At 32.6% G+C, this 14184-nt stretch overlaps 2 protein-coding genes across 2 annotated transcripts; both read right to left on the bottom strand.

The window, feature by feature from the left end:
* Positions 1–475: 475 nt before the first annotated feature.
* On the bottom strand, positions 476–1249 carry LOC139484343 (E3 ubiquitin-protein ligase TRIM36-like). The gene has a single exon (XM_071268081.1). The coding sequence runs from the start codon at positions 1247–1249 to the stop codon at positions 476–478; it is 774 nt and encodes a 257-aa protein (XP_071124182.1).
* Positions 1250–11943: 10694 nt separating this feature from the next.
* LOC139484342 (uncharacterized) lies at positions 11944–12573 on the bottom strand. Its single transcript, XM_071268080.1, has one exon. The coding sequence runs from the start codon at positions 12571–12573 to the stop codon at positions 11944–11946; it is 630 nt and encodes a 209-aa protein (XP_071124181.1).
* Between the last annotated feature and the right edge of the window lie 1611 nt (positions 12574–14184).

The raw sequence follows: 14184 nt of genomic DNA, 5'->3' as shown, positions 1-14184 counted from the left end.
TCCATCCTAATACATTGTATGTAGGCTACAATGCATACAATGACAACCAAAACTAAACCTTCGTCGTATCAAAATGATTGTACGAAATTAGACTGTTTGAAACAATATATATCAACATTTTCTTTCCTAGGTTTGTAGTATCAATCATAAAGATAGTCCGTTATTATTATCTTTTAGCCTTTCTAAAACCTACTTTATATGTTTGCCTTTGAAGATAAAAGGGTTTTTTTCAAACAAAAGCTCGAAAAGGTATCAGTGTATTCTTATCTTGCGTGGTGTTGTTTGTCTTTTGTTGTTTTTTTTTTAATATTGTTTGTATTTTTTTAAATTTTTGTCGGTTCATCGACCCATTTGGTATATTTCATTGCAACATGACACACCTACAACTTACATGGAAATCCAGTAGTCGTGAAATCATTTCGTATACCAATGCAATTATTAATACCATAATTATCCCTTTTATTTGAATCGTTACTTACTTAAACTGCATCTCTCCGAATAGGCTGTCTATTTCTGTGCCTGAAGGCTTCTTGTTTATGTATGACACATAAGACCTTTCTGGAACTGGCTTTAAATCTATGTTGTCTACATCAACTTCAAGTTTCTTCAGCTTATGTAACAATAGAACGTCTGCCATTGTTTCCATTTCTTTAATTTTCTTTTCCCATTGTTGACAGTTTTCGATATCTCCACGATAAACTTTGGTTAGTGTAGTTATATTTTGTAAAGCTTTCTGTTCCTCGTCATGCAATAGCCTAACAAAACTACCTACTTTCTTATCAATCAAATTCTTCCAGTAGTTCCCCTCTTCAGTAATGGTCTTGATGACTGCTTTGACTTCGTCACGGTAGGTTTTTGTTTCTTTCTCTATTTTGCTAAGGTTTACTTTGGATGTTGTAACCTTTGCTTCTATGTTCTTGACAACTTCAAATCTGAGTTTTTTAGTTGATTCAGTAAGATCTGCCATCAAATGGCGGCTGTGTTTCTTTACGGAACAAATTCTACACACAGGAGTATCACAATCTTGACAGTAGAAAAAGTAAATTTCTTTATGTTCTGTACATGTACAAAGGAGTTTTTCTTCCTTGTTAATATTTGGTCCACTTAAAAACGTGTGGTTTTTACAAGACTTCGTGCGTAAATGAGATGATTTACAGCTGCCGCAAAATAACTGGTCACACTGTTGACAATAATGTTCACCAGGTCCAGCCGTACAAATTTCACAAGTCGAAGCTGTAGCTTGAGCCATTTTCAATATTCAAATATAAGTCACCTGTGGCTAGGCAATGTATCTGTCAAGCGTACTTGTGATCAACAATCCAGACTTTAAAGTACAGGTTGTTTCATAGTCTAAAAATAGAATTAAACGTACTTAGATACACTTGAATTATTGAAATACTTTATCACGTTTGTGTCATACAATAAGTTGACTTGTTTGTATATTATTGTTTAAAGATAAATCGACAAAAGTAAATACAGCTGATTAAAGTGAAAATAATGTCATAGTAATGTACGTCAATGTTCACTAAATCTAACCAGGTTAACTTTTGTTTAGCATGTTTAGTAACATGTTTATTCGAATGCATTTTCCTGATTTTAGTCAATAATTACCTCTTTCTCTTTTAACTTTGTAATGTGTTTTAATAAACATCCGAACGTAACCCCCCCCCCCCCCTTTTCCCCCCACTAAAGTTAATCGACAAAGGTAAGTACATATGTCAACAGTGCAATCAATCTTTTAATAATGTACGTCAATGTTCACCAAATCTAGATTAACTTTTGTTTAGTTATGTGTGTTTCCATTGTTAATATCGGTTCTGTTGATCAATACTCACCTCTTACTATGTAAAAATTGTAATGTGTTGTGATAAATATCCAAACGTAAATTTCCACTACTGATTATATATATACTTCCCTGTAGCGATACGATCAACTATGTCTGTCACATGTCAGTTTAAAGTAAGTTATCTGTATGTGATCAATAGATACACGTATTAATCTATTTATAAATCCTGTGTACTATTTATATCCACTATAGAAGGCCAAAAGGCTAATACAAGTGAAATGGATATTAACAATTTCATAATACTGTACGTCAATGTTCACCATACCTAGCCAGGTTAACTTTTGGTTAAGTGTTTCCTCTTATATTTAATGTGTTTCCCTCAGTTTTAATTTGTTACCTGGATTTGTTTATTTTTTTCTCAATCGATTTATGAATTTTGAACAGTGGTATACTCTGTTTAAGTTGTATATGTGATAAATATCAGAACGTAACCTTCCACTACTGATTATATATATTTACATGTAGTGATTTGAGTAAAAATATCTATCACATGTTAGTTGAAACTAGGTAATCTGATAGTGATCATAAAATTGACAATGGGAATAAGGAATATGTCAAAAAGATAACAATAACATTGACAATGGTAATAAGGAATATGTCAAAGAGACAACAATAACAGGAACAATGGAAATAAGGAATATGTCAGGAAGATAACAATACCATTGACAATGGAAATAAGGAAAATGTCAAAGAGATAACAATAACATTGAGAATGGAAATGGGGAATGTGTCAAAGAGACAATAACCCGACCATACATGCCATAGAACAGACAACAGCAGAAGGTCACCAATAGGTCTGCAATGCAGCGAGAAATTCCCGCACCCGGAGGCGTCCTTAAGCTGACCCCTAAGCAAATATATACTAGTTCAGTGAAAATGGACGTCACACTAAACTTCAAATTACACACAAGAAAATAAAATTAAAAATAACACAAGAATAACAAAGGCCTAACAGTATATTTTAATATTTTTGTAAAGCCTGTCTACTATTGATCTCTATTATAGCTGGTCAAAAAGGCTCAAACAAGTGCAATTAATACCATGTAGATAAATAAACTCATCATAGATACCAGGACTAAATTTTGTATATACGCCAGACGCGCGTTTTGTCTACAAAAGACTTATCAGTACAAAGTTGAAGAGCATTGAGATCCAAAATTCCTAAAAGTGTTGCCAAATACAGCTAAGGTAATCTATGCTTGAGGTAGAAAAGCCTTATTATTTCAAAAAATTCTAGATTTTGTAAACAGTTAATGATAGATATAACAATATCAATGATAATTCATGTCAGCACAAAAAGTGCTAACTACTGGGCTTGTGATACCCTCGGGGAAAAAAATCTCCTCCAGCAGTGGCATCGACCCAGTGGTTGTAAATAAACTCATCATAGATACCAGGACTAAATTTTGTATATACGCGCGTTTTGTCTACAAAAGACTCAGTAGTTTCTTGGTTATTTTATTCACACTAACTGCATATAATTATTCAAACCTACAACATGTATAATAATATTAGTGACACCATACATAGACAATGTAAAACAACATAAAACAGAACTAAAGCATGGATAGAAAAGGGGAATAAATAACATACATCGATTCTATTACTTTTCAATCTTAAATTCATATGTAACTGTACACTCTCATAATCATGTACTATAAAGTATAATAAATAAACACAACCAATCACAATGATACTTTTCCAACATATTCATATGAATGCAATACTATGCAGAAGCAAACTACATTTAAACATTACAAAGTTATGACAAAGACGAGACAACCGTACACTAACACCTGCAATATATTCTCTTTTATTTAATATGTGGTATGAACGGAACCAGCATACAATGAAAGATACATGTATACTGTATACTGTCTGTTCTATATCATAACTTGAATATAATATTTTGTTCATTCATAGTCCACATTACTTTTACATTAATCAATACCCAATGTACCCAATAAGATGCTTACGAGTTTAATATGTCTGTTCTAATGTACTTTTAAATATAGATATTTTTTTTATGTTTATATACTGTACAGAATTATTATTCATAATATTTGGGGTTTACTAAATTTGCTTCACTAATAACGGTTTGCATTTAAATGTAAGTGTTATTAATATGTATCACTTTTAATTGCAAACTTTCAATCAACACATGTATTCATATTAAAAACATTTTATACATTTTAGTTACTGTCTGAAAAAAAGGATACAACTGACCCGTATAATGAATAATGAACATACGCAAGAAATATATATAATATCCCTTATCCTCAATATTATCGTTGTACCCAAAACACTTACAAATGACCTACAAAATGCACAGAACGTTTCCTCCAAAACTGAATGAGGTTCAGTACATGAAAATGACGGAGGTCCAAATAGGAAAGAATAACTAAATATATGACTTAACTGTATCAACTTATACTAATCAAATACCAATCTATACATGCTATATAATTCGTAATATTGTGTCCTATTTTATTTCCATACAATGATGGTAATTTTTTGCTTATTGATTAGAATGTCATTAAATGAGTAAATTATGTATAATGACTTATGTAAATGTAGTTTTTTCTTTCTAAAATCAAAAACGTGTATTACTCGTCTGAACAGTTTTGCTCGATTGTGTAAACGTTATCATGATTTGGAACAAAACGATATCAATCACAATATATGTCTTTCTGCATTTTGAGTATTGCATCAGTTAATAAAGATGAAGAAGTTAAATCGCAAAAACATTCAACTCTGAGAAAAACTCAAAAAGGAAAATCCTTAATCATGTTTATCAAATGGTAAAATCAACACCTCTAACACACCAAACGAATGGACAACAACTGTCATTTTTCTGAATTGTTTATAGGTAACTTAACCTCTTTCTTATATGACAGTCGCATGCAATTCCATTATATTGACAACGATATGTTAACAAAACAAACAGACATATATGTAATGATAATGCCCGTATGTTCAATACCAGACAACAAAACTAATACATGTAATAAGCAATTGATACAAGGTAAATGACGATCATGATGCAGTTAAAGGCGTATTTTAATACAATGCCAATTCAAAAAGTGAGCTTTAATGTGGTTGAAGTGTAACCTTATGTAAACAAACAACACTTTATAGATATATGAATTCGAAAAGTGTTATTACTTTTTCTGTATACTGAATGTTTCTAAATTGTTGTCATGAGTATCTCTTGTATCTCTTGTATATAATTATATTGTAACATGTTAATACATTTTTGTTATTTTCAATGTAGAAAAGTATGTTATACTTTACTGCGTTTAATTTGTAATAGTTATGGCATTTGAGCTAAATTAAAGAAGAACTAGGAAGTCGGTTTTTTTTTCAAATTGCATGACAGTTTGTTATGGCTTAATTTAAAACTTCCATAAAAGTTGAACAACCAACAAAATAAAAAAGAAAAATTGAAAGTGGTCGAGAATCAAATTATATTGATTCATATTGTATTGGCGTTTGGTTTCGTTGCACTTCAGTGTTTCTATTGCTCCATTGTTTTCTCTTTTAAATTATTTAGTCGAATTCCTTGGTAACATGTATTAGTTTGTTAATCCAGATTTGCGTTTACTCAATCGATTTAAGGCCTTTGAAAAATTTTATACTTTTGTTGCCCTTAAGATGAATCTGTTTTTTATTTCATAGATCGTAAAAGAATGACTTGAATTAAACGAAACCTACGTTCTGGCTCGAGATACATGTAAGCCTATTTAAGGAGGCTCGAGGGTATTAATATTTCAGAGAAAAAAAATGTTTTTCATAACAAATTTTATTCATTGCTTTATTAGTTGTTACTTTATCCTATGGTACAATAATCATCAAACAAAATATATTCGTTTTGACCCCAGATGACTTTTAAAATGTACAAATCATTGAAAAAGCTCCAAATTATCTCCCTGCCGTGCAAAAATGTCATTTTTGTGGCATTCAAATGCAAATATCTTTTTTAACTGATCCGTGACCTATATTTTTATTATTATTTTCAAATAATCTGTACTTAATAAAGGTAACAGTAGTATACCGCTGTTCAAAACTCATAAATCCATGGACAAAAAGCAAAATCGGGGTAACAATCTAAAACTGAGGGAAACGCATTAAATATAAGACGAGAACAACGACACAACATTCAAATGTGACACATACACACACACAGAAACGGACTAAGCATTAGACAAAATCCTATGAGAATAACAAATATAACATCAAAAACAAATACATGAATTGTGAATAGATAAGAACGGTGACACGTCTTATAGTAATGGTTGAATCTGGTTTTGTGGCATGCGAAATCTCCCTTTTATAAACTTAACTATTGTAAAATTTGAGCGATTTCTGTAGTATGGTTCTTTTTTCATTTCGATATAACCTCTATATCTCATATTAGTTCAACAGAAAAAAAGTACTCTACAAAAATGTATGCTTCTTTCGTAGCCAGATTGTGAGCGTAAATGAACTGTGACCCCATGTTTTTTATTTTATTTTTCAATTAAGTATAAGATAAAGTTCATTTATAGAAAAATATAGCGAAATCATATATAAAGAAAAAAACCTGATTTAGACCCGTGAGCCCCCTTATGCTATTATGAGTTGTGTTTCTGATATGTTTTTTACACGTCATGTTTTTTTTTCTTCTGTAATTGTATGTTCTTTTACATGTATTTGTATATAAATGTATCAATACATGGTTAGCGTTAAGGTGAGGGTTTAAGTAAACCTGACTGTTATTATAAGAGTATAAAAACTGTAGTAAATATGTCATAGTATTAAAATCATATCCGACGTTCGAAAGACATATTTAAATATCTATTCTTTTTTGAGAATTTGGTAAAATTACTGCGGATCTTTATTTTTATGATTTTTTTAAAGCGAAATGGCTGTCGATTTTATGTTATGTTTACAATTTAAACTATATTTTTATTGAATGAATATAAAAACAAATGAACAAAAATTACATTTTCAGGTTAAAATATTATATATCCCCCCAAAAAATGCGGTATGATCGCCAATGTACAAAAGTATGATCGAAAAACAAATATGTAACACTTAACAAACGGCAACTACTAAATTACAGGCTCCGGACTTGTGATAGGAACATATATACAGAATGTGATGGTGTTTAACATGCTACCGGGATCCCAACCTTCCCTGTAGTAAAACATGAATTCTTTACCGTTAGGAAGATTATCAGACAGAAGACACAGATCACATTAATTACAATACTCATAAAAGAAGACCCTATATCAATACTGAACGACAATGAGATGAAGAACAACGATCAATAGTTGTTGAAGTATTTTCTAAACTATGTTGAAGTCCTTCCTAAAATCACAAAGTGATTAAAAATTAATCTAGAGTTGTCTCTCTTTGTCTGTTGTTAATTGTAATTCACAAATACCAAAATAAAAATGCTACAGACTTTCTGTATATTATACTCATTTGTGTAGAGGTTCCATCCTCTGTTTTCCATTTATAACTTTTACAACTTATACAAAAACAATCCTTTGAATTAATCATACATTTTATTACACCAACTTGTATTTACATTTTCATGACTAGAATGTACATGTTTACTTTGTGGCATTACTTTGGCTACAGAATATTCTATAATATTTTGTTGAGGCGCCAGGGGGACTACCGATTACCTATACACAATGGCTATCAGCTGACCTATGTTGACATAGTGTCATAAAACCCCTGGTAGTTAAACACGGTTACACCACCACCTTCCTTGGGAAGTGACCGGGTAAAACACTCGTATTACCAATCCTTCGGTTATTAGTGCCCCACCTGTCGGCAGGTGTAGGCCTCCCCTCTATAAGATGAGGTGGAGGAGGTCACAGAGTTACCCATCTGTAGACCCCACCGTTACCACTAATCACATTTTCCATACCTGCAAATTGTAGAACTTGTCAGACCCAGAGCAAGGACCGAGTGGAATAATCCCCCAATCATGACCAGTCTCCCTGGACTGCCACATGAGAGCCCAAGTCAGCTACCAAATCTGATTTGGGTTCCCACCTCCACAAAACTTTCATTATTGAATCATTGGAAAAGTTGATTTTGTTGTGCGTAGGAAAGACTCACCCCCCTGTATATTATTTCAGAAAACCTGATTTCCAGTTTGTGACAAATGCGTTCCATCTGTTCTTTATATAGACACTTCACTTGCCCTAATGTTCTCATGTAATATAGCTTTTCCCCCATTTTCTATTACAAAGTTTTTGTAAGAGTAAGAAAAGCACCAGAGAGACTTATTGAAAACGTATGACTGTAGATATTTGTGGTTAAATTAGTGTAGTGATATAACTGTAGGTTTAGGATATCATAATTGAACATTTAATACATAGACAGTAAAGCTTGGAGCTGTTTAGTTTAGTTGAGTGCAAATTGAATTTATTACTTTCATTCACTAAAGATTAATCTCGTTTATCTTGATCATCTAAATAAAAAAGGGGGAAAGATTGTTATGTTTACATTATACATTAACACTTTTATAGTTTAATTGGCTTGTGATTAATACTGACAGTTAGGAATCTATAATCATTTGATTAGCGGATGTTGTGTATTTGTTCTATAACCCTGTGATTGTGATTGCACTTACACACTCGTTTTTACTGTGGGAGATGTAATGTGTAATAGCCAATATTCACCGTGTATATTTCTCCGAGATAAATTTTGATTCTTTTCTACTTTTAGCCTAAATTGCTTGTCATAGGTGGCCCAGCTTTCTGCCGCTAATCTTATATCGCGCATATATTTTAACAATTCCTGTAACAATTTAAGTATGTGAGTTCTATAGAGTTGTTTTGTTCACACTTTGTTTCTGTAAACGGAATTGCATGTGACTGATATGCAACTGAAAGGATGCGCTAGTTATAAATAAAGGCAACAGTAGTATACCGCTGTTCGAGAGTCATAAATCGATTGAAAGAAAAAAGTTAATGCCTACTGTTCTGCATAGAAAAATGTATGTTCTTATTCAGCAATATGACAGTTATATTTGAGATATTACATGTTGCTGCTAGAGAAATTTAGAATTGAATAAAGACGACAGGACCTTACTGTTCTTCATATACAAATTTGATAAAGATTAGAATATATAGCTGCAATGCCAGATGCTTTAATTATGTCACTCTATCAAACTGTTAGTTTTCAAATTTTGCTGTTTTGAAGGCTACCGCTCTTAACCATCACTTATCATATAAGTAATGTACATTTTAAATAAACTACTGTTCAGCCAATAAAAAACAAAAAACATTTTTTTTATCAAAATAAGTGTACGAAATTAGTCGTTTTGAATACTTGCAATCAATCTTTTCTTTCCTAATGTCAATAGTATTAATTAAGAAAATAAACCACTGTTTTCTAACATCCATTTTAAAACGTGCTTTGTCTGCATTTGATATATACGTTAACTATCAACTGGTGTACGCTAGTGTATCATTGTTTTTTGCTTTGTGTACTGTTGTTTGTTTTTGATGTTTTTATTGATTTGTTTGCAATGGTGTTTATAAAATAGCTACTAATTGCTAGAGAGGTAATAAAGTCGTCTGCACAGTTTCATGGTTTTAATACAACTGATAAACTAATACAAGTTACACACATGATAAGACGCGATTATAACGGTCTCCATCTGTTAAAGTAATTAAGTTCTGTAGTGACCTTAGATAAACAATTTCAATACATTACATCTCTCCCTTTCTAGATTTAATCTTTATCAGTCAGTAGAATAATAAAATGAAATAAAATTAATTTTCTTTAATACATTAACGATGTCCATAAAACAGCGGTGTAATAATGTCCAAATGTTGTATACACAGTTCTCAGTGCGGTAAACATAGCAATTAATATCATGAATGAATGAATGAATCACAACTGAATTAATGTGTAAAATTCTTTGGTATTATCAGTCTAAATAATATTAAAGACATCATACGATACGCAGAAAATTAAAACTTATTCACTTGATCATAAATACTAAGCGTGATGCCTAGTTAAATGTGAGCTGAGGATTATTATGCCTGTTCACTAGCTACACATTACTTTACATAACATGACTTTACATAATCATTTAAGTACGCCGGTGTTTTGTTTATTCTTCCTGACGTCCTGAGTTGTGTTGCTGGTTCTTCTCTTTTTTTTTCTTCATTTACAATTGTCAGTGGTATTTTAACTTGCTTATAAAACGAAGAATTTCGAGTGATCGTGTGTCCATTATCTCTTTTAGCTTTTAACATTGTACCATTCCTTTCAACTATTTTGTATGGATTTGAGTTATACGGAGTTGAAAGTTTGTTTTGTTTGTGTTGCTTGACCAATACAGTGTCACCAATTTGTAAATTTGACGGTTCGGCATTTCTTCTTGTATCTGCATAGTCCTTCATTTTATCCTTTTTCCTCTCGTCAGTTTCTCGAATTTCTTTGTCGTCATATTTTTGTGTTAAAGTTGGTAATTTGGTTTTGATATTTCTCCCAAATAAAAGTTTTGCTGGTGAAACTTCCGTTGTGGCGTGTTTTGTCGCTCTATAATTACGGAGGAATGTAAACATTTCCTGTTTCCAATTTTGATGTTTCGTGTGTGCTGCTCTGATTGATTGTCCAATGCTTCCCATAAATCGGTCGCACTCTGCATTGCTCTGAGGCCATAATGGTGTTATTTTTCTATGCGTAAATCCCATATATGTCGCAAAGTCTCTGAATTCTTTTCCTTGCCACGGGCTTCCATTATCGGTTTTTACTATATTCGGTATTCCAAATGTTGAAAATACTTTGTCATGTAGTGGTATAACCGCTTTTGCAGAAATTGTTGTTAGTGTTTCTACAACTGGATATCGTGAATACTCATCCATTATCACCATGAGATAATGTCCACTAGGAAATGGTCCACAGAAATCCATGCTAAGATATGTCCATGGTGCCTCTGGTAGTTCTGACATAGCTAACGGTTCAAAAGTTTTCTTTGGCGTAGCTGCTAAACATGGAATACAAGCTTTACATGTATCTTCTACACGTTTATCTATACCAAGAAAATAAACTTTTTCCCTTAGTAACTGTTTTGTTCGCACAATTCCCTGATGACCTTCGTGTGCCAATGTTATAACTCGGTCTGTAAGTTTGTGCGGAATGACAAAGAGATTTATTGTCATATGAATTTTCCCAGTTTCCCGTTTTCACGGCCTTGATAACATACTGAATATTCATATCGGCTTCGGACGCTAATGCAATTTCTTCAATTGTCATTGCTTTCGGTATTGCGTTCTCTGATATATAATTCACGAATTCTTCTGCTACCTCGGAATGATCTGTTCGATTTGCTTCGTTAATATTCGGATGTCTTGACATGTAGTCTGCGGCATTTGATTTTCCTGATTTGTACTTAACATCGATATTATACGTTTGCAGTCTTAATCTCCATCTTTGAATTCTCGCTGGCGGTTTCGATTTTGGATTGTTGAAAATACATTCCAGTGGTTGATGATCGGTAACATCGTGTTTGTTCCCTGTTGAGAGCCTCGATATTTGCGGGATTATCTGTAGTTCTAATGACGTATCATAACACAGTAAATTACCGCTTGTCCCTTTAGAAACATAAACAGTTGCACGTGTTAGCTTATTTCTCGTTTCAATTACAGTGTCAAACTTTCCCACGAATTCTTAGTTTTGATGAGATCCATATGCGAAAACTTTGGTCTTTGTAGCTATCAATTTTGGTTTTCTCTTCATCCTGTTGTAGGTATCCTCATCAATTACATTGATACTTGATCCAGTGTCGATAAGAACGTTGATGTCCGATTCATTGATTTTGACACAAATTCTTGGTTGTTCACGTTTGATAGAATTCACGGTTCCTTTTAGCGATTCTGCCTGTAGTCCGAAAACATATTCATCATCTGAACTACTATCTATCTTTGTTTGACATTCGAAATTGTTTTCAAAATCTGAATTCTCTAGCGTATTGAAAGATTGTTTAGTATGATTATTTCTTTTTGACCTACACATCTTCTCAAAGTGATTAGGCTTCTTACAAAAGTAGCAGGACATTTCCCTCGGTGTGGAAATTCACCTCAACAATTCCTACATTTGTTGTTTCGATTCAAACGTTGGTCATTCACACGTTGTTCCGGACGCTTATCTTGTTGTAAATATCTTGGTTGATTTTTCTGAAAATTTCTCTTCTTGTGTAAAGCGTTGGTCTCAAGTTTCTCTTCTTTGTTCTCGATTTCGTTTGCTTGTCTTTCAGATAGTTCCAGAGCTCTTGCTGATGATAACAATTGTTCCAAAGTCATATCTTCTTTTAAAGCTTTTCTCCTCAGTCTTAAAGATGAACATCCTTGAACGATTTGAGATTTTACTTCCCGATTGTCATCATTAAATTCACAGTTGACGGATAATTGTCTTAACTTTGTATGAAACGCATCCATTGTTTCATTTGTTTCTTGCTTTGCCTGACGGAATTTATATATTTCGTATTCAACGTTTTTCTTCGGTGCAAAGTATTCAGTAAGCTTCGTAAGTGCTGTATCGTAATCCTCTCCAGTTTCTTGTAAGGTATCAAAAATGTCATTTACTTCTTCCCCTGCGTAATGCAAAAGTAACGCTCTTTGTCTCACTTTATCCTTGATATTCATTCCAACAAGTAAATTTTTGAAGTCGTTTTGTCCATTTTTTCCAGCGCTGATCAGCTGCACTTTCATGTACACTGAAAGGTGGAAACACAGGTAGTGCTGATGCCATAATGGAACTAATCAATACTATTAATTAATCCAATTGTTCATTTGTTAATCCAATTTGTCTCGTCGCCATTATAAAATAGTTACTAATTGCTAGAGAGGTAATAAAGTCGTCTGCACAGTTTCATGGTTTTAATACAACTGATAAACTAATACAAGTTACACACATTATAAGACGCGATTATAACGGTCTGCATCTGTTAAAGTAATTAAGTTCTGTAGTGACCTTAGATAAACAATTTCAATACATTACAGTGTTGTCGGTTTATTTTTGACTTATGCATTTCAATATCCCCTATCTATCTGTTGTCATAATTTCAAATTAGAGGGACATTATGTATTTAAGAAAACATTTGTCATACTGATTTTTAAAACCATAGTTCTTTTTCTCAAAATTGATGACTTACCGAAACTGCAACTCTCCGAATAGGCTGTCTATTTCTGTGTGTGAATGCTTTTTGTTTCTGTATGACACAGAAGATCTTTCCTGAACTTGTTTTAGATCTATGTTGTCCAAATCGACTTTAAGTTTCTTCAGCTTTTGTAACAATGGTACATCTGCTACTGTTTCCATTTCTTTTATGTTCTTTTGCAATTGCTGGCAGTTTTCGAAAACTCCACGATAGACTTGGTTAGTGCAGACATATTGTGTAATGCTTGCTGTTCCTCGTCCTGTACTAGCTCTACCAAACTATCTACTTTTTTATCAATTAATTTCTTCCAGTAATTGCCCTCTTCAGAAATGGTCTTGATGACTGCTTTGACTTCCTCACGATAAGCTTTTGTGTAATTTTCAATTTTGTTTACGTTTTGTCTCGATGTTGTTATCTTCAATTCAATATCCTTTGTATATATTTCTTTTTATATTGTACATATATAGACGATAAAACTAAATTACCAATTATCTTCAGTTTTTGAATGTTTTTTTATACACAATTACACTTCGATAAAAGTAAAATTAAGAATTGGACTTTTTTAATTTGTCAAAAAGACAACAACCCCATCAAAGCGCATTAAACAAGCCACAAATACTTATGCTGTTCCCTAAACAAACACACGTTCTAAGTCCGTAACAAATGGAATCATACTAAATTCGTAAACATTTAAATGGACTAAAATTTAAAAAAAAATAGTTCCGATGCAAAGACCCTATAAGTGAATCAATATTTACGCCAAAATATGCATTCTTTAATAACCTGGCAACAGTATCCGAACTATATCCCTTCTTGATTAGTCTATTTAAAGGTTTTTGTAGCTCCTGAGTGTACACTGACATGTTTGTGTTTTATAAAGAATATATATACAAAATTGGATGTGAAATACCTGAAAGTTAAAGAAGTCTGCATACATTTTACGGACGCCATCACGAGTTGGTTGACCGTTATGGAATAATCGTTTCACAAATGATATCTGATATCTTCCTTACGTCGTAACTACAATCCCCTTCTCTTTCATGAATGTGACCTACCTAATGAGACTATTTACCGGATTTGTTATCACATAAGCAATACGACGGGTGCCACATGTGGAGCCGGATCATGCTGGACCATGCTTTGAAAGGATAAATATCTGTTA

The sequence above is a fragment of the Mytilus edulis genome, chromosome 8 (genome assembly GCF_963676685.1).
Source record: "Mytilus edulis chromosome 8, xbMytEdul2.2, whole genome shotgun sequence".
NCBI classification, from domain to species: domain Eukaryota; kingdom Metazoa; phylum Mollusca; class Bivalvia; order Mytilida; family Mytilidae; genus Mytilus; species Mytilus edulis.
This window is presented reverse-complemented; position numbering and strand designations above follow the sequence as displayed.